The following is a 26,448-nucleotide window of genomic DNA, read 5'->3' as shown; positions in this document are numbered from 1 at the left end:
GCGGTCGTGGAGCAGCATGAAGCACTGGAATGCATTTACAGAAATGGACTCTTCCCAGTCAGTCTCTCCATCACATGTGTTTGTCAGGGGCTCTGTTTCCTGAGGACGCCTGTCTCCATCCCCCCATGTGGTTGTGGTGTTTCAGGCCAGTTGTGACTAATGTTCTAGTCACTGCAACGTTTAAATACTTCAGCTGTAGAGTTTCGCTGGGGGAGCTTTAAAATATGTGCTTTTAATCTAAAACCCCAAATAGGGAAGGACAGAGCTGTGGCTCACACTACAAGTAACCGAGGTAACTCACCGTAACCATGTAAACATTCAGTACTGGTCCAGTCCCTTCACCATTCATATGTTCCTCTGTGTTCTCACTTTAATTGTTCCTCACTCCAGGACTAAAAGCTACAGTGATGCTATGTTTATTTCTCACAGACTCTGGAAGAACCTACCTGTGGATATGAACCTCACTTTTTTTTTTTTTGACCTTGACACTCAGCTATATTATACCTCAGCTGCAGTGTTATTTAGTTAACTTTATTAGTTTTTAAATATTTTGCTCTCTTTTAAAAAGAAATCTCTGCTGTTTTTCTTATACACACATAAATCTTATTGCATCTTTCAGCATAAAATGTGATATATTACGTTTAACTGTTGTATTGTGGAAACTCCTGCTTCTCCTCACATTTTTCTGCATTAATTTTTTTATTAAGTTTATGTTCTCAACATATAATCAGTGATATTTTAAATTTGCACAATATTTACTCCAAATATAATTGCTAAATATGAAAAAGTGCATAAACATGAATGTGACATATATAAGTTACGTCAGTTTGTCTAATTCTTGTCTTCAATATTGCTAACTCTGTCTTCTGGCACTGCCTAGTGGAAAACTGGGATATTGCAAGTGGACAACACGGATTAAGAACGTTAAAAGCTTTAACTTGTACGGCACTGGGCTGTCATCAGCTCGTACTCAGAGACGCCTGTTTACTCAAGTAACTATTTTCATAAAACAAACTAAGAACTGTCAGCAGAGAATGTGCTGATTATTTTCTATGACAGTTAGGTAAACACTGATAATATTTAGACTCTGGAAAAAAAGTAAACCATTCCATAATGTAACTTATTATGGACCATATGTGTGGGAACGCCATCCAACAACTGGTCAATTTCAGAGAGTACCACAAGCATCTGCCAGTGATTGATAAAAGAAACAGTAAAGATTTAGGATGATTATTACAGCCAGGCATGGAGTTATCAGCCGGTTCTTACTGTGATGAGTGATAAAAAGCACTGCCTTCATCCACAGACCCTGGACATGTTCATAAATAACCAACACAAGTTCACGAAACTGGTATTTTATTATTTTTTTGCAAAACAAACCATGTCATAAAAGAATTCGGGGCATTCGGGGCTTATACAGCTATGTGACGCTTAACAAAAAGCAAAAATGTCTTACAATGGAAACCATCAAAATTAGCTACATAATAAATACAGTCCATTTTTTTAAACACTATACAAGGTGTGTTACTGGGGGTGGCCTCATCACGCCTCCAGGAACATTTCTACTTTAACTGGTAGGTCAAAATTTCAACCATGACCAAAGGTAGGTGGCAGGGGGAATGTTTCAAGCAATACACACAGTACAGGCAGAAATATGACAACCAAAAAAAAAAAAAGGCATACAAAGTTCACAAAGTCCAGAAATCTTTTGTTTCTCTACGGGTGTCCTCTTGTGTGTCCAGCTTTTCCAGTCGTCTTTTCTTAAGTTGAATAATCCTGCGGGAGAGCAGAGGATGAAGAATAAGGAAAAACACTGAAGAAAAGGCAGTGATCACAGGTGCAACTGCAACAATTAGGCAACGGAAAATTAAGAGATCTGAAGCAGGGTTGCATCAGTTACTTTCATTATTTGATAAAATAATCTCCAAATATATCACTAATGATGATGATCATTATTTTTAGTAAAAATCAAAGTATTTTTTAGATAAATAAAACATTAGGAATCCACTTACAGCTCGTGGTTTCTTGTTAACCTTCATGTCAAACCTGCAACGAAAACAGTAAGGCTGCATTAGATGTCACCAGGGCAGAGACCTGGTTCTGACGGGAGTTATGGCGAAAAGCGGTGCCACTACTGTACCATGAAGAAGCCTAAAAACAAGCCCATAACAAGAACGCTAAATGACTATGTGTTTGTTCTTGTTTGTGCACAAATCTATAGCCAACCCATCATCTGACAAGACCAGCAAGGGGATATTTAATTGCCAGAATTGGGGTAACACACGTAAAATGAATCTGGGGTCAGAAAAACATGAAAATACCTCGTTAACAAGCAAGAAGATCTAATGGAGATCAGAGCACTGGATGCTGATACGCATTCAAAAATGAAAGAATGAAGTGTTGGACATGCAGTGTGACTGAATGACTAGCAGGCTTCAACTCAAACTCTACATCAACAGAAGAAGGCAGAGCAGGAGAAAAAAATGGTGTTAAAGTTTAGGATGGGAGGTTACAGCAGGCAGGATGTAAGCACCACAGGAGCAGGAAGTAAAAGTCAGACTTACTCAAAGTCATAATCAAACATGGCAGAAGGGCTGGGGTGGGGGGGGCAGCATTAGGGGAAGGAAGAGAGCAGCATCTGTTAGTTCACCAACCTGAGTCTAAAGCCCTATGTCTACATAATACTGCAGTCCAGACTTTACAGAGTGAGACAACCACTTTGCCACAGTGTGTTAGGAGGAACACCTGCTGTGTTAATATGTGGTTAGAAACAGTGAAGCTTGAGTCAGGAAAAACAGGCTGACCTTAAATAGGTGGATAATACACTGAAATTAACCACTGCACAGCGACTTATTAAACCCTGACTCTTTGAAATATACAACTAAAAACAACAATTCTCCATAAGAAACCAGTCATTTGTTGTTAACCAGTTTTACCCAGTCCATCTGCACTGCACTCTTACAGTAACAAAACTAGAACAGCTAATAAACATCTGGTGTATTTACAGGCTCGTACGTCAGTGTTTCCCAGTCTTGGTACAGGGGATGCCCCAAAATCTAAGAGGTTCCCCAGACAATTAAAGTTAAGAGAATGATATTTTATGTCTGAACCAGTGGGAGCCATGTTATACTTAAGGTCCATACATTTACATATACACATCAGATATTCCTTTCATTTTTACAAAAGAAAAGGGATGAGGGTTGTATTCAAAATTCAATTCATTCATCTTGATTCAAAACACCTGAAAATGACACAAAACAGCCTCTACGCAAGTCTCTATGAGTCAGTTTGAGTTTGTAACACAAAGCGTTTGAATCTGAGTCAAAAACCAGCATCTAGAATCACGAATGGTTAAGATGATCAGGCCATGGTAGCAAAATAAAGTCAGAGAAGAGAAAGTCTCATCTCCTTGATCAAGAAATCCTGACACTAGATGTCAATTAACAGCACAATCAGAAGGAAAAAGAAGCAGAAATTAAAACAGCCTGCTGACACATTAAGCCGTGCATCTTGATTTTGTACCTGTGTCTGTTTTTGTTCTTCCTCTTTTTGTGGCTTGCGTGATGGCTGCCTGAGGAGGAAGAGGAGGCAGCCTTCTGAGGCTTTAGGTCCTGCAGCGTCGAGTCCACATCTTCTGTGTCCTCCTGGCTGGGCTCATTTTCTTGGTTCTGGAGATCTGGAGAGGTGTCGCTTTCTGTGCCGCTGCCCGCCTCACCTGATGTGACCCAGACAGCAGCACAAACTCAGCATCACAAGTTAACAAAGACCATATGAAAGAGAAACTTATCCATCACTGCTTGGATTGAAAAAGTTACCAAAACAACTCACGCTTTTCATTCATGTGATCGGGTATCCCACCAAGTGCACACACTGCCTGTTAAGGAAACATGGTTGAATAATCAGGTTTTTTTTGTTATGCAGCAAATGATCAACTAAAATATTGTGTGAAATAGTTCAGTGAGAGAGAGACTTACTGCAACTGATGTGACAGACGACTTGCTGAATAAACGCTCTGCTTCCTTGAATTTCCTATTCCTTCTATCAGTCTTACTATTGGAGTTCCTGTAGGAAGAACAAACCTCGTAAATAATTTTTGATTAGAAAACGGCTGAAAAGAAAAGCTGCCCCTTGCCTGATTTAAAAAAGAATTACAAAAAAAAAACAAATATGCAAAGAGCCCAGAAGTTTTATTGCTGATGCTTACTTTTGGTTGGTGAGGTATCTGTCCCATCCTCTGATGATGTTGCCATACATCTGGGTGTCTTCTAGGTAGCTGCCTTCAAATGCATATATTTGTCTTTCCAAGTTTACCAGCGTCTCCTAGGACATTGAAGAAAACAAAAGCTATAGTATAAGTGAAAACGGGGTTTGCTTTTACATTTCTGCAGTTGGATTTTACTTAATATTTAAAAAAAATAATGGAAACTCAATGACTGCAGTTGAAGTAGTTGGATTTTTAGGAGAAACTGAATATTTAGATTCTCATGATAAGCACGATGGTACAATCCGCAAGCACTTTATTAAGAACTTGCACAGCTGCGCCATAATTGGCTGATTGGATAATTGCATGAATAGGCGGGTGTACTGGTGTTCCAAATTCAGTGCTAGGTGAGTGTGTCTGTATCGCAATATACTGGCTCGCAGTTGTATAAGCCGCACTCTTGTGAAATGGTAAGTAATCTGCACCGATGACCAGACAGGTGTGCAAGATTGTTAGTCAGACTCAGACTTTATCTGATTTTTGAGTGATTCTAACTAATACGTTATTTAGTTCGTTGCGAGCAGGACACAGAAGAGGTGAAGGTGAACAGAAGGAAAGGCAAATGTAACTACTATACGTGAACAGTTTGGTGAAAGCCAGTGAATAGTTCCTAAACTACCATGCATTTGCCTTGTGATGCTTTCCCAAACTAACCATGGACACCAGTAAAGCTGAAATAACGCGAGAACTCAACCAAACCAGGCGGTGGTTAACATGTAGCTCTGTTTGCTAACAAGCCGGCACGTTCAGTCAACAACGCTGCAGCAGTTGTCTGAGCGCAACAAAAGCTAAGATTTACGAGCTATAAATATATTATAAATATACTGGAAAATGTAGTCACGTCAGAATGAGCCGCAGAGAAGCAAACCGACTGCTTTGCTAATGTTAGCATCGTTAGCTTAGCACTTAGCAAGGCCTAAGCTAGCAGCGTGCCCAGTACGAGCCAAACGTTAGAGTTACAGTTCGCTGTAACTGTACATGATAAAAACACTTAATGTTGCTTTCATCTTCTACAAACCCGCTGCAACGTGAACTTACGGCGAGTTCTTGTTTCCTCTTCACCAGCTCAGCGAGCTCCCGGCGGGTGTCGGGGATCTGTGGTGGAGTCGCTTTAGCATGCATCGCCATGATGGATCGAGGTATCTTCAAACAGAACAGCAGCCGGTTGGTTTGTATAAAGCGCCCGATGGACTGCCGTTTTACCGACAGATGCCGCCGAAGGACCGCAACAAGACGGCTGGTCGAAGTAGGGTTGCCAGGTTTGACTGACAAAAGGTAGCCCAGTTCTAAGCCTAGAATAGTTGTAAAAGTAGTCCCGTTTTTAATTTTCATTCAGGGGAGTTTTTTGCCCATGGTCTTTTAGCTAATGTAATATTACACGTTATATGTAATAGTATGACTTTGGCATGGATTGTGGGTGAGTTGTGGGCTTCAACTCAAACCCACACTTCTTTTATAGCCTATATTTGTTTATATTTTGTAAAATTAACCACGCCGAATGAGCTGTTAGCAGTTTCTTTTTGCTATATATCGTTGCTTGTTCTAATAACTATCACTGGACTCCTTTGATACACAAAGAAACTTTAAAATCTGTTGATTCACAGGCAAGTTCTGCAGGAACGTGTTTTTCTAGCATCTCTGGACGTTTTTGCGCGTTGGACATCCGAGATAAGGATGTCGTCGGACAGCACAAGACACGCTGAATCGAAAAATATGTGTCTTGTCTGTGTTCAGATATGACTGAGTTATGACCATCATTTTTTTTGCGTCTTTGTTAAAAAGTAGCCCGCTTTAATGTCCAGTCTGGCAACACCACATGGAGTCACACTCTGTTTTTAGGTCGCCATGGCAACACGGCCTGTGAGATTTACCAACTTCATCAGCAACTTTTCTTCGCGTTATTCAAATGAACCATGGGCAACATGCACCGAGGAATTAATAGAAGTGAGTCTAAATAAAATTGAATTTCATTTTCAGCTATATATTTATAATATAATTTGACACAATGGTTCTTTTGATCTTAATGGTAGATAAGTTTCTGACTCCACCTTCCATACCAACGAAATACCAAAGAGTGGTGATGACAAATCAAGAAAAGAAGGGGTTTTCATCCCAAGCTAAGAGATTTCCTTCACAAGTGTGTCTGGTATGGCATTTAATTAATCTTACATCAGCTGTGAATAGGCAGTTAAAAGCCTAAACATAGACATAATTATGTGTGTTTGTTTCAGAATGACAATCCAGGACCAGGCAGCTATGGCTGTATTTCCAGTGCTGAAGTTGAAAGTCCTTCTTACTCAAAGAAAGGCACCACAGGCTTTGTTGCATCCAAGGTCAGGAGGTCTCCTACTCATTTGCACTGATTTCAGGGGCATGCTGAGCAGGTCCAAGGTCAGAGAAATACTGAGCTCAAGTTTGAGGACCTCAAACTCACCCTTCCAACATTCAATAGCAGTAAAAATGTCTTAATAGATCTTTTCACAGTGGACGTTTTGACTTTCCACAGTAGGAAAACCAGAAGTGTTACTAATATGATTAACAATGGCTTTGTCTATATTAAATTCTTCATTTGGGTAGTCAAATTTAAATAATTCAAAAATACAAACTACAAATCAGATCAAATCAGTGATTTTTTTTTTTTTAATTATTCAGATTTGCTCTCAGTTTAATTTGTTTTTGATACTTGAGATATTTTGTTGAATTATTATGAAAAAAAAATCTCATTCCATAGAATACGAACTACCATTAAAATGTCTTTGTCATATCATATAATATTCTCTCCACTAGGCTGCCAAGGGTTACAGTAACCCACAGAGAGCCGTCCCAGGACCAAATATATACAACATACAGAGCTCCTTTATAAACAAGTATGACTTCAACATTGGAGTCTCCAGGGTGTTCAGGTTGCCTGTGGCTGTGCAGCTGGAAGGTCCAAAGCATAAAACTCCAGCGCCAAATCAATATGATGTATGTGAATTTTCCAAGTTGCCTTTTAAGTAAATCTTCTTCGACTGTGATGTGTATCCTGTAGTTAATATGCAGCTTTCTGTGTCCTCTTTCTGTGCAGGTCAGTTATGGTAGTAGAGAGAGAATCTCCTCAGTGGTTGGCACATCGGCTTTCCTCTCAAAAACTGGACGAAACTCATTTTACCCAAACAAAAGCGTGCCATCACCATGTAATTACCTCTGTTCGCAAATAATCTACTTTTATACATTGTTTTTACTTCAAGTTCTCTTAGTTTTAATATTACATTATATATCTTTATAGGCCACTATGAGCTGAACAACCACTTAATCCAGCACAGCTCCAAGGCAGTGTTGTCCCCCTTCAAGTCAAACACTCAGAGAATCCCTGCTCTAGTGGACAACCATGTGCCCGGCCCAGGAGCTTACAGTCCCCACCAGGCCCCTGCACCAGTAAAGAAGACCATCCTACCGTGAGTAAACGCACAACATTTATGACTCTGGGTGTGTGTTATTTGTTTTTGATAGTCTAAAAGTGTAAATTCTGTTGACTGTGTTTCAAGGAGGGGTTATTATTTGGCAATATCAGCGCCTCCTCTGATTGTTGCTAAGGATCCTCCCTTGCCAGGCCCCGGGCAGTATGATATAGGGAATTATAATGGCGTCTCCAAGCGTCCCATGCCAACAGCTGCATTTGCATCCAGAACTGGAAGATTACCCCAGTACCCACAGGCGGATATGAAGCCAGGTCCAGGTAATGTCTAAAAAAAAACACAAAAAACAAATCCACTACACAAAACATAAATGCAACTACACAAATACAAGTGATGTCAGGATACAGAAAACCTTTTTACTCCAAAGGTTTCTAGACTTATCATTTCATACGCGGTTGCAGAACAGGTCCTGATACTGACTTCTGCAGTGGGGCGGTCACACACTAGTTTGCTCATTGTGGTTGCATGCTAATTTAAACAGCTTTACATAATAATTAGGGATTAGATTAGATTTGCAATAAATTTGCAGCCCAACTGGAGCTGTTTGAACTGAGTGTAGGGAAATTGCTGACTTAAGTGTATGTAAATGAGGCAGTGTAAGGAAATGTAGGTGTATAAATATTTAATGATAACATTTCATCATGAAGTTACTCCTGGAATCTGCATAGCATTTTTTCTTTAACCATCTCATTTCCAGTACACTATTTATCTACATATCAATATTTCTCTTACTTGTGAGCAGAATTATGCTCAGTACTAACTAGTTATTGCATGTTGTTCTGGGTTATTCTGATCTGAGAAACATATACGTATTACCTTGTGTACAGCTTTATGAAGTCAGTGAAGAGGCTGGACATACATGTCATGCTATTGTAAATAATCTGCATTTGCAGACAGTAAGTGACACTGAGAGGCAGATTAACAGAAGTAGCACAAAAGCCATCTTTTTTTTTTTTTTTTTTGGTCCTGGAGCTGTAAATTAAAATTTTCCCATTACACAAAGCTGTGACACAGTTAAACGGAGAATGCCCCCGACTTTTGGGATTTTAACAAGAGACCAAGCTCTCGCTTACTGAACATTTATCTCTGTCTCTTATCGCTTGAAGCAAGAGAGAAGAGTAACTCCCCTGCAACTGGTAGCTGTCCTCTTATATAAAGTTCACCGTGATTTAAAGTTTCAGGCAAAAATTAAAAATTGTGCTTCACTGCATGATTCATTTTGGTGGCAGTAGCTAAGATTATGTATTTGCCTCTGCCTCAGTGGGCCATTTAGTTGAAGGAGGAAAAATAACCTTAGCTTTGACAAACATATATTCCTAATCTGAGTTATATACAGTAGATCATTTGTTGGCGTAATTGAACAGTAGCTGGACTTTCTTTTTCTCTTTTCAGGTTTCTATGATCCCCAGATTTTGTCAAAGCAGTCCTTCTTTTACAGTGATTCCAGAGTCTGGATTCCTGTATGAAGCTGTCAAGAGAAACTGCACTGCAAAATCTGTAAAATTCTTCACACACACATTAATTGATTTTCCTTATCAAAATGCTTCTGTGCAAGGTATGTGTCTCTGTATTTAAATGAACATGTTTGTGTACCTCTGACACTTTTTAGATCAGTATTTGCTGAGAAAGAAGGATGAAAATTAAATGTTTCCAACCATTTAGTCTCTAATTCTACGTCTAAATAGGCCAGTGAGATGTAAGACTGTTGAGATATCCTGGAAAATGAATCATATTCAGTTTTTAATCCAAAGTGGGGATGTAAAGGAATTCCAAAACACTTGAAAAGCCATAAGTTTTAATCCTCACCCCAGTTTCCCGATGCTCTAATCTGGAGATGATATAGCAGTAAGTGTTGCTGCAGTTTCCAACAGCTGCTGGTCCAGTCAGTGGTACGCCAGAGTAACAGCTGACAGCTTGAGATGACACCGCCGCGCCAACTGCTGGAGGGCAGGCAGAGGGGTGGAGTGTGACTATATGTGAGCAATGTGACTGACTGGGCATGAGGCATGGCTGCTGTTTAACCCAAAAGACAAATGGACACATCAGTCGCTCCCTTTATCAGCCATCACATTGTTGGAACAGTGGCCGTTGCGCTTGTCTGACCTTTTGTGTTGTTTCGCTTTCTGTCATAGAGTTGCATGAGAGCGTTGAGTAATATAATGGATGTTTTCACAGTAAAAAAATTTATGAAGACAATGTGAATGGGCTCTGTTGTAGTGGTGAGAATTATCAGCTGAATCTGTTTTCCATTTCCATTCTCTGTGCTAAGCTATGCTAACGGCCTTCTAGCTATAACGTCATATTTACCGTACAGATATAATAGATCTATCAATCTTCACATCTATCGCACTGTCGGAGAGAGTGCATAGGGGAATTTGTGTTGAACTTTTGCTTCAAGAGGAATTTTCTCTGTGGAAAGCTGAGACAAACACTGATGTGACATTTGCAGCTGCTAACATGGAAATGAATTTCAGGGAGACTTAACAACATGGTGCCAAAGAGTTGTTATTTATGCCTCATGCTTATTTCCATCTGCAAAGGCAGGATGCGATCAACAGTGTCATCTGCTCACATGAAAATCAGTCGGAGATATTTTTTTTTTCCCCCCCAGCTCTGCTCTCAATAACCACAGCAACTGCAGACATGCCTGACTCCCACACTGTAGCAGCTGTAGTTATATTCAGATTCTGACTTCAGCAGTGTGCTCTCCAAATATGTGTACTCGCCCTGTAAAACCCAAACCATTGTGTACTTGGGGGTTTTACAATGAGAAGAGCATTATTTAACTCCCCTTTTGCAGACAAAAACGCACTCTCCCCCATGGTCAAACGCACAGGGAGGATCGAGACAAATGTTTTACGTGTAACTGCAGGCTTTTTGGGTTGGGTTTTTTTTTTTGTAGTGCTTTTGTGGTAGTGTATGGGAGGGGCAATTAACTACATGCCTCTGTGGGTTTATGGGAGGCTCTCTGCCCCTCCCCATGTCTTAGTCAGGTGCAGGCGAGTAAGGGCATGTACACCCTCAAAGGAAGTCTCAGATTGAATCAGTCACTCACTGATCTTTGTTGATTGAAGATCCTTTGTTATTCACACATTTAAGTGCTCAGGTACAGGTTATACACAGTACACAGTATAAATTACTGTGCACCGATGATGGTCTGAGAAATCCCATAATCGTTTGTCTTGTCTGAGAGAAACTCGAGGCTCGTTTGTCTCGCTGAAGCGATGCTGCCTGCATCAGAGTGAAGAGCTAATCATGTCAACGTGAGCTTATGCCTGTTGCTTGGCAATACATCAGTGGATTGCAGGCGGAATTTGTTCTGCTGCAATTTCAAGACTCTTGCGTAAAACGTTTAACACATGGTGTATTTATGGAATCCTTGAGAGTCAGAACAGGAGAGCATAATGAAATAACAATAGGAACAGAAGAACGTGGGATTCTCCTCTCCTGTTTGTCCTTCAAAATTAATTTTTTTTTTTTTTTTTTTTTAAGACGTGCTGTCAGCACACAGAACTTAGCTGTGCTCTGTTTATTGTTCCACTGGCACCTGTGTGAATACCATCATCAGTGCAGCAGAGTCCCTTCACCGATCAATATGCACTCTGGTAAATTAGGTCATTTATTTATCTTAAGGTTTACAGTGTGCTCTTCAAGGGCCCATTACCTTGATACACCCCCCCCCCCCCGGAATAAATATAAAATAACAAATAGTGTACTATGGGAATGGCAGTCTGTTTGTCTGGTGTGTTTTGAGAGAGACAGAAGTTGTGATGCAGATAAACACGAAACGCTCCCTGCCTTTCCCCGACATACCGCTGCGTTGCCATTCCAGCCCTTGCATTTCCAAATCCCATTACCGCATCAACAAATACTTTTTAACAGAGACTCCAGACTCAACAGCAGAGTCATTCGCTGGTTCACATACACCAGCAGGTCAGAAGCATCCATTAGCCCTGATGGAGCTGCTTCTCTTTCCTTTCGTGTGATGCAGGGCGGCCAGTGGATTGATTGGTGTGGTTCAGCATTGGCTATCTTTAGCCTCCATGGACCATGTTTAAAGGAATACAGCCACTATCTGCTTAGGTTTTTTTGAAAAGTAACTTTTGAGAGGGCTGAGCTGTAACTTCGCTTGTCCTGAAAGCGAAGTTGTAAAATCTGAGTTTCAGCTGACAGTGTTGTTTAAATGTTAGGTTAAACTATGAGGAATGAGAGAGAAACAAAAAAGTGAAAAGGATCTCGAGGTCTCTAGTATCAGCTGCAACCCAAGTGTTTGGAGTCCTGAAGTCTATGAAGCCCTTAGTGTCTTCACCAAGCTAAGTGGGTCATGCATATTTTATCTCTGTAGTAACACTCGCATACATTTGGCCCTTTAGCATTAAGTGAAGCTGTAACATCATGTTATATTACCTATACAGCTCTGAAAAGAGTCTCAGAATGAGCATTAAAGAAATATTCATTCATTTTTAAAATCATATTTGTACTCAGTGCCACTCTTTATGTTCTGCAGATTCAAGAAAAAAAATTATGATGACCTCATCTATAATTAATCTGAATTTCTAATCCAAATGACAAAAAAAAAAAAAAAAAAGCATGGTGGGAGTGTTTCTGGTCAGACTATTTATAAAAGGCCTCTTTTTAAAAATAAATGACACTCCTCCTCAGCCCTGCAGAAGCCACAGTTTGCTCTATCTTCTTGTGCGAGAGTAGATGCCATATTGAACGTTATTTTGATATAATAATCACTGATGCAATATCCAAATGATCCATTAATTGTCATATGTAAGTGTTCCCGGAATGAGAGACTGTATTTTGATCAAATTAGCACAATAAAACAGTGTTTACTACTGCATTTGTGTCATATGCATTATATTGTGTTAGGGTTTGTTTCTTTGAGGGTATTTGTTTTTTTGTCATCCTCCTGCTTCTCTTTTTATCACATTAGACTGGGCAGCAGATTTCCTCCTGGACCTCCTTTGTCTCCGTCAGTGGCAGAAAGGTCGTATCAATTGTTAATCAGCTTGTCATGGCCAATACTCTGTGAAGCACACAGGCAGATTCTGTCCTATCACCTTTTTATATGTGAGAAATGTGGTTTAAGCATCGAGTGTGTAACATTTTCTGATTATGGTTTATCCTATGGAAAACATGCTGTTTCTGCAGTGTAACTACAGGATTATTTGTGTTTTCAGTGGTAGGTTTATAGAGACTTTGGCATGTTATTTATTTTTTGTCTTAATATTTTATCAGTATTCCTGTACGTGTGCAGTTTAATCTATAACAAAGCTTGATATTTTAAACATGTTTATGTTTTCTTATCCAGAATTTTAAAATGAAAATCTTATCCGTGAAAAAGAGAGCAGCTTTTACTGTTACAAACCGTTAATTAACGTGTGACTGTGACTGCAGTAATTACACAAACCGCCGGTTTAATACGCTGTTATGACCGCTCGCCTCACTTCAGGCAGCAGGGCAGTTCTCAGCTGCTGGAAATCATCTGATGGATCGAACCATTCACGGAGTCTAAGAGTTAAGAGGGCACCTCCTGTTAGTACGGATAAAACCGAAAAAAGACGTATCGGTGCAAATTAAAATGTTGTTTAGCGTTTTGAAAACGTCGTCTTCGACCGATTTCTTGGCCTGACGTGTCCTGGGTAAACGAGTTTCTTCCCTCTCGGAACAGTTGGTACCGTCCGGTTGTCCAGCATGCGGTTTTTCGCTGCGATCGGCGACGTGAAGTTAAAGAGACTGCAACCGGAAATCAAGCGAGATTAACTTCAGAATAAAATGCGATCTTTAAAAAAAGCTTGAAATTGAATACAACTTATTTTTTTCCCCTTTTAAACCGGTCCAAAACAAAATTATGCTTAATTATGTAAAGATGACTAAGGAGTTTCATAGAGTTCGGAGTAATCTGCTAGATTTAATGGAAGCAGCTAATCCAGTCACTGGGAAAATGTGAAATACTGTATTAAAATCTGAAAAAAAGGGTTAAAAAAGTACAGTAGGTTATGCTACTGTACTATCTGAAAAAAAGGGTTAAAAAAGTACAGTAGGTTATGCTATGCCTGTGTATGTATAAAAAAAAAGTAATATACAAAGCAAGTATACAGAAAAACACAAAGGCAACAACATAAATAATTAAATAAGGCGACATGACATACACTGTATAGATATATAAACGTGGAGATTCACAGCAACAAATACTTAAATACTTAGTTTATTTTAAAATAATTGGTAAAAATAAAACATTATCATCCATATCTATCCCCTCTGAAATGTTCCACCTAAAGGCCCTGACAGCGCCCCTGACATCCTACCCTGTTATGAACAAACCTCATGTCTGAAGGCATCATAGATCTATTTAGGTGCAATAACAACCATCATCAATTTGTATATTAACCTTTTGGAGTCTTTGTTCATTTTTCATTCATCAGTTTTTATTCAGCGTGTTTTCAACTATCCTTACCCCACATGCAGAAAAAAAACGTATAAGTGAATTTCTATGAAGGCTCATTTCAACCACTTCAGCCATAAACAATGTCAGTCATAGTACGAATTCTTTATTAGTCCATTTATTTTATTATATTTTGAAATTTTGGAGCGGAAGTGTGTTCTCCCATCCTCTGTGACTGAACTGAATTGACAGGACTCGCTGAAGATTTTTATTCTCACCCTGTACAGTTTCCTCTAAAGACCTGTGGACCCGCTGGATTGGACTGAACCTCAAATTTTAACACGACACTGACACCAATTTACTTTATTTGAACAATTCAGACTCTTCCCCGCTGTTTTCAGTCGGATCCTGTTCTAATTCCACATTATTATTTTTTTTTGCCACTTCTTCTATTCCGGTTGGATTTACAAAGGGCGTGTTTGGTCGGTCTGTACCGGGAGTTTCGTCTCCTGTACTTGTGCGACTCTGAGGAATGACAGCAACTGGAAAGGGACTTCGATCCGCCTGAATGGAGACAATGGATTATAAAGAGCTTGGAAATAATTTCGAGGAGAAGCTGACACTAACAGACAAATGTGAGTATCTCGGTCAACAAAAAAAAAAAAATTAGGTCATGAATGAGTAGAATTAAGGTGATAACAGGGTGTGTTGTGGGATATTTTCATTATTAATGATCCTATTTTCCCATTTCTTTTTTATTATTGTTTTTTAATTCTACCAACCATAATGAACCTGTGTCTTTTATTTGTTTATAATACGCACCTTCCTGGGCAGTGAAATGCTTGGTTTTTGTTTTAATTCAATAGCAGCTGGAATGCTTCGTATCATATTCCTCCCTACAAAACCTGAGAAAACAGGATGTTTGTCCGTCCTGGCAGCCCGCTGTAATTCCTCCACGCCAAACAGCGGGTCGTCTGCATCTTTAACAGGCGGGTCCTGACCGGCACAGGTCCTGGAAATGCTGCACTGGAGCTGTGGTCTCCATTACCAAACACGCCAGTGGTGCGCAGGGTGAAAAATGACCCACATAGACATAGACGACCAAGGCAGACCTGATACCGAAGAGCTGGTGCAGATCTAACCGCAGTATTACTGAACAGATCCCCGCAGGATAACCCGTCGTTTATCTCTCTCTGGTGCAGGGATTCGGTTTCTTGCTCAAGAGCACTTCAGCAGCGCAGACACTGGCTGCTGCAGAGCTTTAACTCTGCACCTCCAACGCGTCCCAGCCTTTTTTGTAGCTGATCCAGTGTCTCAGAGAACATTTAATTCCAATGAAATCCGTATTATGCACCTGATATTAGGGAGTCCCCATTTCCTCTTGCAGTGTACGTACTGTAACGGTTTAATTATGACAGTATTCAGTAAAAACCCTGAAACATGCTGGTTCCCAGTTTAACGTGGACATCAAAAGCCTGAAAAAAAAAATGCAGGATAGACAGTTTAATAAGGCCAGTCCTTACTCTGATTTCTCCAGTATTGTATAGTTAATATTTTACTGGTTATTTTATAAATTTGTTGTTGACAATGAAGGTCTGAAGATCTGATTGTGAAAGTGGTTCATGTTTCCTTATTTCTGGATATTTTTGTTTTTTGTAATGTTGTAAATCAGCTTTGTGCAGCGCACCTCCATCATACAGGACACATCTCCCCTTGACTCGTGTTTAAATGGTAGAAGGTGACTTTCTGCTCATTGGCAGCCCTCCCCCCATTTCTACTTGATGTGGAGGGCATTGGATGGAAGGAGAAATGTCTGCAGCAGCTCTTTATTACTGCGAAGCCAGGCTGTCGTGGTGCATGTGTGGGTGTCTGTATGTACATTGGCTGTTGTTCCAAGAAGAAGCAGAACAGCAACCGTAGCCCAGTGGATACTGGAGATTTGAGATCAATAGTGATGTCGGAGTTTGAAAAAATCTGATAACAGTATTCAGTATCAACATACATACTGAGTGAGACATTTTACAATTGAAAAATCAACTTGAACTTGTCAGTTTCTTGACACTTATCAGCCAACATGTAAATTAACAGTTATATTAGCAATAGTCTGATGTTGACTGATACAGTGGCCTCGCTGATTTATCGTTCTAGCTCGAATATTAATCCCTTGACAAGCATAAGACATGATCCTGGACTCTTCTGAAAGGGAATAAGAATCACTCTAAAGTGACAATGAGCCAAATTTACAAGAGCGCAAAAATGCAGGGCTGCAACCAACAGTCATTTTGAAATGGTTTACAGTGGCAGAATTGTGAAGCTTTGTGCCTTTAAACATATAGTTGATCAGTTTTGAGTAAGGATTTAGATGGATGCTGCTTTTTCAGGATGGAGGTACCAGCCTGTGTGCGTTTTTCAGTCTCGGTTATCATCTTTGCCGCCGCCGTGTGGTGCGTTATCAGGAGACTTTTCTGTTTAGTGAAATTCTCAACAAGCTCGTATTGTTCTGGAGCAAATCCACCCATCAATAAGTGATCTCAGCTGAAAAATGCAGCATGTTTTGGTTGCAGGCCTTCTACCGAGAGCCCCAGCACGCAGCAGGGTTGATCAACATGTGACGTTATCAGGAATGCTAGATGCCGAAAAAGGCAGGGGCGTTAGATAAACAGAAACATTCTTTCTCTCTGACTCTGTTCTGAGAGCTCAGAGTCTCATTCTTGTTAAAAAAAAAAAAGAGAAAAGATAGAAAGAAAAGCCGACAGGAGCTATGAGTGGGGGTCTGAGGTTGGCAGACCTTTGGTTTTGCCCCTAATGCATGTAGACCATCCAAATCCCTAACACCCCCCCCCACCCACACACATGCATGCGCACACACACTTATCCCTCCTGACCTCATCCCCCTGTCATCCCTCATACCCCGTGAAACCAGTCAACCATCGACATTACGCCACTTAATCAGAGTCTGTTTTTGTGCCTGCTGGTGTTTCCGAGTTGATGCTACAGTCAGAGCAGAAAAGACCAGAGTCTGTGTTTTTTTTCTTTTCTTTTTTTTTTTTTTTGAGGAAACACAGCGAGCGGCTTCCTTTCTTACTCATTGGGTGAGTGCTGGACTCAAACCAGGCCTCTCCAAGACATGACATGTTCAAAGACTTAGTGTTTTGCAGCTGACAATAGGAGTGGCACTGGCTTCCTTCGCTGAGACAATTCACTTTTTGTACGCTGCAGACAGAAAACCTCTGAACTTCTGTCTAAAGGGGTTTAAATCGTTTACATTGCAACCCAGCTCCAGTTTTCAGATGAAAACTGATTTTTCCTGCTATCTGCAGTCCCACCTAACCGTTCCAGCCTTGTTGCCCTGCAGTCAGAGTTTTGTGTTAAATGCTCCTCTGTGGAAGTAATCATGAGACGTGGACTCCCTTTGGCCCTGCAAGCTTCCCCAGTCATGCTGACGTTATGTTCTTGGCACACCGTCAAGATCTCAGGCTGGCCTGGAAATGTAGATTTTGGCCTAGAAACCTTCCTCCACCGGCTTTTGATTTGCCTCTATCATTAGTCATCCTCAACTATTAAACTCAGAAAAGAAGTAACCTTCGTCTGGGGTTTCCTGCCTATAAACAGAGTTGAATTACTTACAAGCAGGCCTGCAAATAATGATTATTTTCAGTATTGATTAATCTGCAGATTATTTTCTCGATTATTATAAGTTAAACCTTTAGCTGTTTTATTTCCCAGAGCCCAAAACCGTTTGTGATCTAATCATATTCAATTTAGAATTTTTAAGCAATTGGAACAACCATTCCCATGAACAGCAAAATTCAGTAGTTTAGCCTAACTGGTACTTTAGCAAAAATGAGGTTTCAGAAATAAAAAGTTTGGAGGGTGGTGGTTTTTCTAGCCTTTCCAAAACCAAAAGTACAAAAGAGAAAATGTGAAGCATCGCCTAAAAACTAATTTCTGAGTTACCACAGAGTTTTTAATACTGTTTTTGTTAGCATCTGGGGGATAACTCAGAAACCCAAAAGACAAAGCTCCTCTCATCTCCTGCAGTCAGCCGGGGCTCAAGTTTTCACAGCTCTGCCAACTGTGTCTCATTTGTGGCCCGGGGGCTCGAATACTTGTACGCTGGTGGGAGGGTTGGGTGTGGACGGGGTCGGCTAGAATGACTCTGAGAAACTGGACGGGGAGTCGAGGTTTAGGCATGTTGTTGTGGTTTGAGTGGATCCTATGGAGAAAGAGAAAAAAGGAGGAGGAGACCAGAGCTCTCTCCCCTCCATGCTCCACGTCAGCGATCCTTGTGACCACATGCACATAAATCAGCCATGACGCCAGCCGCTTGCACAGGACAGGAGAGGAAACGCTCCGTTCTGTTGCTGAGTAAGAAGAAGAAGGAGAAGGATGTAGCTTTCTGAGAGCTTATGCACAGATTAGTCATGTTTCCCTTCGTATGCAGCGTTCAAAAAAGCAGCAGTCATTGATATTGATAATCCCGTTCACAGAGTAATCCTGTTAGGGAACGGCGTGAGACAGAGTTTCGTCATAAAGGAAAGTGTCATATCACATTTTATAGATTAGAGTCATTGTAGCGACACCTACACTTCTCTGCACATCTGTGACTAATGTGGAGGGAATAATAAGAAAGATTAGAAGCAAACATATGCTCACTTTCTCTGATTCAACAATATGTGCGAGTGCTTATGCTAACTACCCATTTCTCACCTTTTCTTTAAGTGTTACCTATGATTTGATATATTGGGCAGATGCAAGTAAAGTAGTAGAAGCATGATTGTCGTGGTAAATGTTTGCTCCAAACAGCAGTAGTTGAATATTTTTAAAATCACATTATCACATAAAAATGTTGCCCAAATAAAAATGTAAAATTTGAGTAAAAAATATTTACTGATCAAAGAATGAGTTAAAAAATCAGTTTTTTTATTTTCTGTTACAAAAACATTTCTGTTACCACCCAAAAAGTATTATGTGTGATATCCTGCGCTAGTTACTGGGAACGGTTACTTGAATTTGGCCTTTAAGCCCAGTGCTGCTCTACACTTTAAAGTAGCTTAAATATCGAAGCTGAAAATTCACTTTGATGTATTAGACAGAGCCTAGAGTATTGATTGTGTCCTCAGGGCCTTTCCAGCAAACCCAGAGGCACCTCCTCATCTCTGTTCTTATTCTGCATCTCACCTAGTTTTTACTCCTTTGGGCTCTGGACTTTAATTTTAATTGATCAATATTAATGCAGCTGAAATAATCTTTATCGTGAAATAGTAGTATGAAGGAAAAGCATGCATAAACATGTCTTGTGTTATTTTAGGAAACCATTCCCTGTAATAGACTTTTTCCTCTTTGAATTTGGTATTTTAGCTTCATAAGCGTTCAGCTGTATCTGTTCGGTTTCTGTCCTGTGCCTGGCCCTCTTTATCCATTCGGCCTTGCATCATGTACTGGATGTTTTCGTTGATGTGTTGCTCCAACCTCAGGGGACCGACTAACAGATGCAGCCCCCCTCTCCCGCTTTGAAGTGTATGTGTGATTACTCGTGTGTGTGTGTGTGTGTGGAGATAACAGCCCTGATGTAGCTACATTTGGTGCTCATGGCCACTTAAACTCACACACACGCACACACGTGTCACTCACCACACAACACTCAGTCACAGGACTCACAGGCTCTAATATTAGAGCGGAGATGACGGCGGATGCTTGCCGGTAACACACTGCGCGACTCCATCCTACAACAAAACTAATAAAAACACACGTATGTGATCGGCCATCTTGACTTGAAACAGATCTGATTCATAGTTCACAGACACGTTGCACAGAAAAAAAATGTTCACTGTTTGGTTGTGTAAGGATCATGTGGTGTGTCAGATGTTTTCTCTCTTTCTTTCTTTTCAAACGTCTCCAAGTGTCTTTCTGCTCTCTCTCTGCATTGAAGCAGTGAAAAGGCGGCGTCTTCTGCTGCACCAGTCGATTGATGACCTCTGCAGTGAGTCTCCTCACAGTGACGCCACACCACACTGCTGCTGACATTGCCCATGCCGAGCTGTGGCGACCCAGCTAGCAGCTCACTGTGACCTTTAATTCCCTGAAACGATCCTTGAAAGTCTCTTCTCCAGGACGGAAGATGAAGACCAGGCTGCTGCAAAATGCCGGTCAGGTTTTCCTCAAGCCTTTCAACTCGAAGGCTTTCAGTTGGCGTTACACAGCCTCTGTTTGTCTATTCTGATGCGTCTGATCATGAACCCTGCAATAGATCACGTAGAGGGCGTCTCACCTCTGTGTGGCTTCGTCAGCTTCCTCCGGCTTGTTGTTTTTCTCCAAAATGAATGAACATCTGATGTTTCTCAAACAGAAACCGACACAGTCGATGCTGTTGCGTCCTCTGCCTGTTGATTTTAGTGAAAGGAGGTACTGAAGTCACTGTTTCATATCATTAATGGAATGAAGGAAAGGATTAATTCATGCATGTTTACTGTTTTATTCTTTGCCTCATTTATTAGAAGGGTCAAGCAGGGAGCAAAAAGCACAATGAAAAACATTAAGATTTATAACTGTAATAATGTTTATCACAATATACTTAAAAAATCAAGGGTTATGATTTTATTCCACCTTAATTTCTTAATTACAACATCCAAAAGAAATACCTGTTTGGATGTTTCTGATTATAATTAATTGCTATGACCAGGGCTGCAACTAACAATTATTTTCATTCTCGGTTAACTGAAATTAACCGAAGTAATGAAATCCAGTCCCAGTATTTTTCAGCATTATGCTCTCAAGGAGATAAAGAAATATACTAAGTGCTTTATCCAGTTTTCACAGTCATTTGTTGACCTGCTGTGATCAGGCTGAAGGCACAGACGGCCCCTCGCAGCACTGAAACCAGACCTCAGCGGAGATTAAACTTAGTCGATCATCACACCCCAACATGCTGCCAGGTCAACATTAGTCAGCCAGATACAGCTATGCCCTACTTTAAGAGTCCAAAACAAGAACATGGGGGTCAGCTGTGGTCTACATACACTTGTGTTGACTTGATTCTGACTTTTCCATCACAAAAAGACTGTCAAGACTTTAGTTTCACTAAAAATTGTGAGCCAGCTCTTAGTTAGAGAGCCATATCAGGAGTGGCAGCACACTCTGTCCATCATGAAAAATAGATCTGAATATCAAAAATAGTTTAGTTTTGGTTAAATAAGGAAAAAGTCTAGATGTAATTGGAGCAGCACCTTTGTAGAAGCATAAAGAATCTATTCCAGGCTTTGATGCAGTAAGTGGTCAGTGTCTGAAGGAGGCTGATGGTCTGTGGTTTGGAGAGAAACAAACAGGATGTAGATCATCTGCAGTGCGACTCACTGTTACCCCACATCTCTTGTTGCTTTCTGTTTCTGTCCATCTTTGTTTAACTTTGTATGTAACTACTTGTTTCTCTGACATTACCTCTACTTTTGTTTATGCTCCCCCATAGTGGAGCTGCTACTCATGTGTTTGACCTTTCACGTCTTGTGTTTTCTGAGTCAACAGATGAAAATGCCTGATCAACAGTTTGTGTTTGGTAACAGGTCTGGTGCAGTTTTATAGTTTTATAGTCACTGCCCAGCTCATTCTCTTCTTCCTGTCACCTTCAGCCTAAAAAGAAACGTACCTTGTGGCAGCTTGTGCTCATTTACGTTATACATCTGAGTTAACCGTTGCTATGTTGTGTGGACCGAAGGATGAGGTCATGGCTGAGGAAGTAAAACTCTCCGACTGCAGCCTCAGTCACAACAAACCACGCCTCAGCTATTTTCTCTCCGTCTCGCTGAAAATCTTTTCTGAGCATTTAAAAAATCTTTGCTCTTTCCTTTGTGGCTGCATAACCTTTGACCTTATTTTTTAATATCAACCTTGAGCTCCTGAATGGAGCAGAAGGAAAAAGTGAATAATAGATGATCTATATATGATTCATGCTTGGCTCTGTTTTATGTCCTTGTGACTGGGTAACCCACTTCTTTGTGGTTAAAAGCATCTGGAGATCCCTCCGGTTTACAGAGGAGTAACATCCTGCCGCCTTCTCCCTCACCGCTCTGACTGAATCTATTTTAGGTTTTATGTTGAAACACATACTGTCTCTGTAGTACTTGATTAATATTTTTAATAGTTTGTCCAAGAAGATGTTCACAAGTGAGGCTGTTTGACTTTTGAAAGATGCAGTAACACATTTTTCGTCTTACTGGTTAGGTGGTTTTGACCAGTAGCTAACTGTGGCTAATGTTAGCAAACATTAAATAGAGACTGCTGTGTAACTGGCAGAAGAATTAAAATTAAAACCGCTCAGCTGGAAACCTTGAAAATTGTCTGTTACCAACAGTCCTCGTTTCAGGTGACAAAGTCCACGGTCATTGGCGAGAAACGAAAAGCGTGACTTTTTGTACTTCTGTGTGAAATCAAAGGCCTGTTGTTTCAAACATTACTGAGGATTTCAGCTGTAAATCTGCCACATTTATCATTTTGAATGCGCCGTGTGAGAAAAGAAAACCTTACAGGCACAAGAGTGGCGTGACTTTGCAAACGAAGGGAAGAGAAAACACAGCGTGCTCCATAACAGCCGACGCACTGCTCTTAGAGTGAGCAGTCTGTAATTGAAACCGAGCTTTAAAATAAAGGTTTCTCTTCTTTCATCATTGCAGACAAGCAGCATTTCTCCTCCTGTGACAGTGATTAGTAGCTCGGCTTGTTGTTGTTGCCTGTTGCTGTGACCTGGAACTCATTATGAACACAGCTGTTGGTCTGGTGACCTCTCACTGCGTAACAGGAGAAACTGGGGGATTCAGAGGTTTGTGCAGGATTCGTTTGTAAGGCCTGAAGTTGCCCTCAAATGCAATTTGTGTTGTTGACATTTTGTTTGTACCATGCATGCTTGATTTTGGACTCAGTGACCTTTTGGTTTTCTTGGTTTTATTGTTGTTTGTCATGTGATGAAGCAGGGAAAGTTTTCAGCTTATTACAATGGTCAACAGATACCTCCTTTACCACTGTTAACAGGAAAACTATAGCATTTAGAGACACACACACACACACACACACACACTCAGCTCTCCTGACACCCAAACTACAGCTGTGTGTTTTGGCTTTTGTTGCTCTCCAAAGTCCCAGGAATGTTCTTCCTCTGTTTTTCCCTTGGGCGTGGATGCTTGTTTCCCAAGAGCGTTTCCGTTTTTTTTTTCTAGCCACCGAGGAAGAGGTGGTGGAGGTGTCCGTTAAGGGCACGCATGCTGTTTGACATATGGTGAAAAGTCTGTTTTTGGTTGTAATATTTCAAATTTCTAGTTAGATTGTCTATTTGTGTATTTTGTAGTAAGTAAAAACAATGAGCTTTGTTTCTGTCGCTTTGACGACACACATGGTGTTTAATCTCTTCCCTTCCTGGGTGACTTTGTCCAGGTCCCTGTCATTCCTTGGCACATGCGCCCTACGCCGACACATACAAAAGACACACATTTGCTGTATAAACATGTGCAAGGGAAGTGCGGATGCCAGGGATTCCTGAGGTTGGCCTGACCCAGATCCAACTTGTCCCACTCATCACAAAGACACACACACACACATATGCATTCACATACCAAACAATGGAGTGTGACCTGCTTCACATGGGGTTCCACCTTTCAAAAAACATTGATTAAAGGGATGGTTTAGTTTCAGTACTTTCCCTATTTACTGAACCTACAATCAGCCAAACTCATAAACAATATTACTGGATGGAATACATTTTTCTAGACTATATACATACAGTTTATTATATGAACATGACTTTTGTTTCTTTTGGGCATTTTGGGGAGACAATACAGGCAGACAATGAAAGGAAATAGGGCGAATCGAATAGGCAACATCCCTTAAAGATGTAGTTTTTTTTACTTTGTGCATGGGCTATAAGCTCCAGCGGCTGAGCTCAGCTAAGCTAATCTAATCTAATCTAATATAAAGGAAAGATAAATAGCGAAATTTCAGTACCAATCACGAGCATCCATACTCTCGCAGCTGTCGAAGAAAACAGAGCTTGTGTTTCTCATGTATCACCAGCCGTCACACCATCATTGTTAAACTTCATCTGTGGTTGAAATTTAATTTGCCGAAGTGTGGCTTCAGTTTGGCAGGTTACCGGCTCTCGCCTGGACATTCTACCCTGTCTTATTCTGTTATTGGTTAAAACAATTTTTATTCCTGATGGATCTGGATTTTACCAGGCAACTTAGACCACACACACAAACAAAGTAAAGTTTCCTGCCCTGCCTGTGCAGTCAATCTGGTGCACCACATGCTGCAGTTTGTGGTCACTGTGCCGTCCCAAGGTGCCTCGACAGAAGCCAGCCCCTTTTATGGCCGACATTCTCAGTATGGTGCCTATCGCTATTTATAAACCCGGAGTCTGTCACAGTGGCACAGAAACCTGAGATGGCCGTGGAGGGTTGGAGGGAGGGGGTGGGGTGGTGTCGGGTGGGGGGTGAACATCATGATGAGTTTGTGTTTCTGTGTTAAATGGAGCCTGTCACATGAACGTTGTGGAGGATCAGATGGGATAAGATGCAAGCCCATGTTTCTGAAAGGCTGGATGTTGCAGGTGGCCACAAATGGCAATTATAAGATGCTAAATGCTAAAATATACATAGTGTCTACATGGTTTAATACAAGCATAAGTAGAGAAGTGAGTCATAAAGTCAGTTTTTCATGTATAAGAGGGAGAGTATGCTATTTCTTCTCTCAGAGGTTTATACTGTAGTCGTGCTTTAACACAACTCCTGTCATCACTCCTCTCTTAAGAAAGCACACAACAACGACCACACCCATGCTGTACTTATGGTAATAACCAGTTAGAGTCAACTCTTCAACACAAACCAGAGTCATATGAGGAATGGTGTCTTCTTTCTTTGTTTCCGCTGTTTTTTCTGTGCAGCTTATCACAGTGGCAGCAGGACTACATGCACATTTGACATCAGAGGTATTCGGTGATGATCCACAGCAATCAAGATGCAGGACAGTAAACTTTTATTCCTTAGAAAGTGGGAACATTTGACCTGGACATTAGTCTTTCTCCATGATAATTATCTTCTCCAGTAGACTGACTCACTCAGGGTAAAAATAAACATATTTGTCTGGTTTTGTATCGTGTGTATCGTGTTTTTCTGACAGTGTTATGGTGGCAGCACCACTTGCTAATCTGTTTTTTTGAATGTTGGACTTGACTTCCTTGTCTTTTACCTGCAATACCGCTTCCCCCCCCCCCCCCCCCGAGACATTTTTGAAGTCTAGGAATTCAAGTGATCTTAGTCATAGTGATCCTTCCTTCTTTTGGTCTCGTACTGTGTCTTTACAGCCATATAAGGCTGGTAAACTGATCAAATTCAAAAACTCAGCCACACTTGCTGAACAAGTAATCTTCTCAAGTAAGGAGGAGCACTGCAATCCTCTTTTTGCCAAATCCTAATCCTTTTTTCAACATCAGGTAGCGGCAGTGCCATCCTGTCTGAACATGATCCTGCATCTTTTTTTCTTAAAGTTGCTCTCTTATCCAAACACACATGGGGCCCTAATTCACATCCTATTATTCCTCCATTAGTATTCTGTAGTGCAGCCTGTGCATTAAGCTCAGAGCTGAAGTACAGTGGGGGCAGTTGGAGAGGAGCCCAGTGTTAATCTGTGATTTATGTGGTTCGGTGAGCGTTTGGACGGGCCTGAGGAGAGCGTCATGCTCCATCTGCCCATTGTTGGCAGAGTCGAGTGGAGAGCTGGCCTCCAGCCTCCAGCCTCTCACCTTCCTACCTCACTATCTCTGAGCTCCCGGCTCATTATTTCTCCAGCTCTGAGCCTTGCAGTTCCTGTCTTTATCTCTCCTCTTTTTGTCTTTTTAAATCCTACACTCCCCTTTTCTCTTCTGTCATTACAAAAACAGCCCGCTGCACCATTTTTTCTGCTCTCTCATTGTCCTCCAGCTCTCAATTCTCTGTAAATCTCTCTTCTTGCTCTTCACATGTCCTTGTAGAGGAGCACAAATTGTTCCTTCTCTTCCTTCCTCCTCCCTCTCACTCCCTGTCCTCCCTCCATGCGTCACTGCCACTCTGTGCAGTTTGTCACCGACTTCTCCTGGTGTGACAGTTGAAGGCAGAGAGTTAAAGGGAGGGATGAGCTCGGACGAGCAGCAGCCGAGCAGAAGAACTCGGTGACAGTATCAGCAGGACGGCCAAGCGTGAAAACAAAGTCAGCGCAGGGGATTAAAACAGGATGTGTTTTGTTGTTTTTTGCAACCTCTTTGTCACCCTTCCTAAAGGTCAGAGGTCAGGAAGTCTGGCCTCATGAGTGGATCT

The 26,448-nt window shown here is 41.0% G+C and overlaps 3 protein-coding genes across 7 annotated transcripts in view; 2 read left to right on the top strand and 1 right to left on the bottom strand.

Moving 5' to 3' along the window:
• Positions 1-1,339: 1,339 nt before the first annotated feature.
• On the bottom strand, positions 1,340-5,445 carry meaf6 (MYST/Esa1-associated factor 6). Its single transcript, XM_041053994.1, has 7 exons — positions 5,300-5,445; positions 4,205-4,320; positions 3,975-4,062; positions 3,829-3,874; positions 3,523-3,715; positions 2,013-2,046; positions 1,340-1,776 (listed from the first exon to the last, which is right to left on the bottom strand). Exons 1-7 carry the CDS (start codon positions 5,387-5,389, stop codon positions 1,762-1,764), a joined length of 582 nt encoding a protein of 193 aa, XP_040909928.1. The 5' UTR covers positions 5,390-5,445; the 3' UTR covers positions 1,340-1,761.
• Positions 5,446-5,451: 6 nt separating this feature from the next.
• On the top strand, positions 5,452-10,641 carry stpg1 (sperm-tail PG-rich repeat containing 1). The gene is made up of 9 exons (XM_041053993.1): positions 5,452-5,536; positions 6,101-6,205; positions 6,292-6,407; positions 6,493-6,594; positions 7,049-7,228; positions 7,329-7,437; positions 7,530-7,698; positions 7,789-7,979; positions 9,112-10,641. The coding sequence occupies exons 2-9, from the start codon at positions 6,175-6,177 to the stop codon at positions 9,183-9,185; spliced, it is 972 nt and encodes a 323-aa protein (XP_040909927.1). The 5' UTR covers positions 5,452-5,536; positions 6,101-6,174; the 3' UTR covers positions 9,186-10,641.
• A 3,740-nt stretch (positions 10,642-14,381) lies between these two features.
• The window catches only part of LOC121191476 (MAP7 domain-containing protein 1-like), a 33,718-nt gene continuing 21,651 nt past the window's right edge, over positions 14,382-26,448 (top strand). For 4 of the 5 annotated variants that reach the window (XM_041052631.1, XM_041052630.1, XM_041052629.1 and 1 more), the window contains exon 1: positions 14,382-14,748. In XM_041052631.1, the coding sequence (XP_040908565.1) occupies positions 14,682-14,748 (67 nt within the window). In that variant the 5' untranslated portion in view covers positions 14,382-14,681. Of the gene's footprint in view, positions 14,749-22,807; positions 22,926-26,448 lie in introns of those variants that run through there. The other variant, XM_041052628.1, reaches the window with a different exon arrangement.

This window comes from Toxotes jaculatrix, chromosome 13, assembly GCF_017976425.1.
Source record: "Toxotes jaculatrix isolate fToxJac2 chromosome 13, fToxJac2.pri, whole genome shotgun sequence".
Classification (NCBI taxonomy): Eukaryota; Metazoa; Chordata; class Actinopteri; family Toxotidae; genus Toxotes; species Toxotes jaculatrix.
The sequence above is the reverse complement of the archived record's forward strand: the minus strand, read 5'-3'. Positions and strand labels throughout refer to the sequence as shown.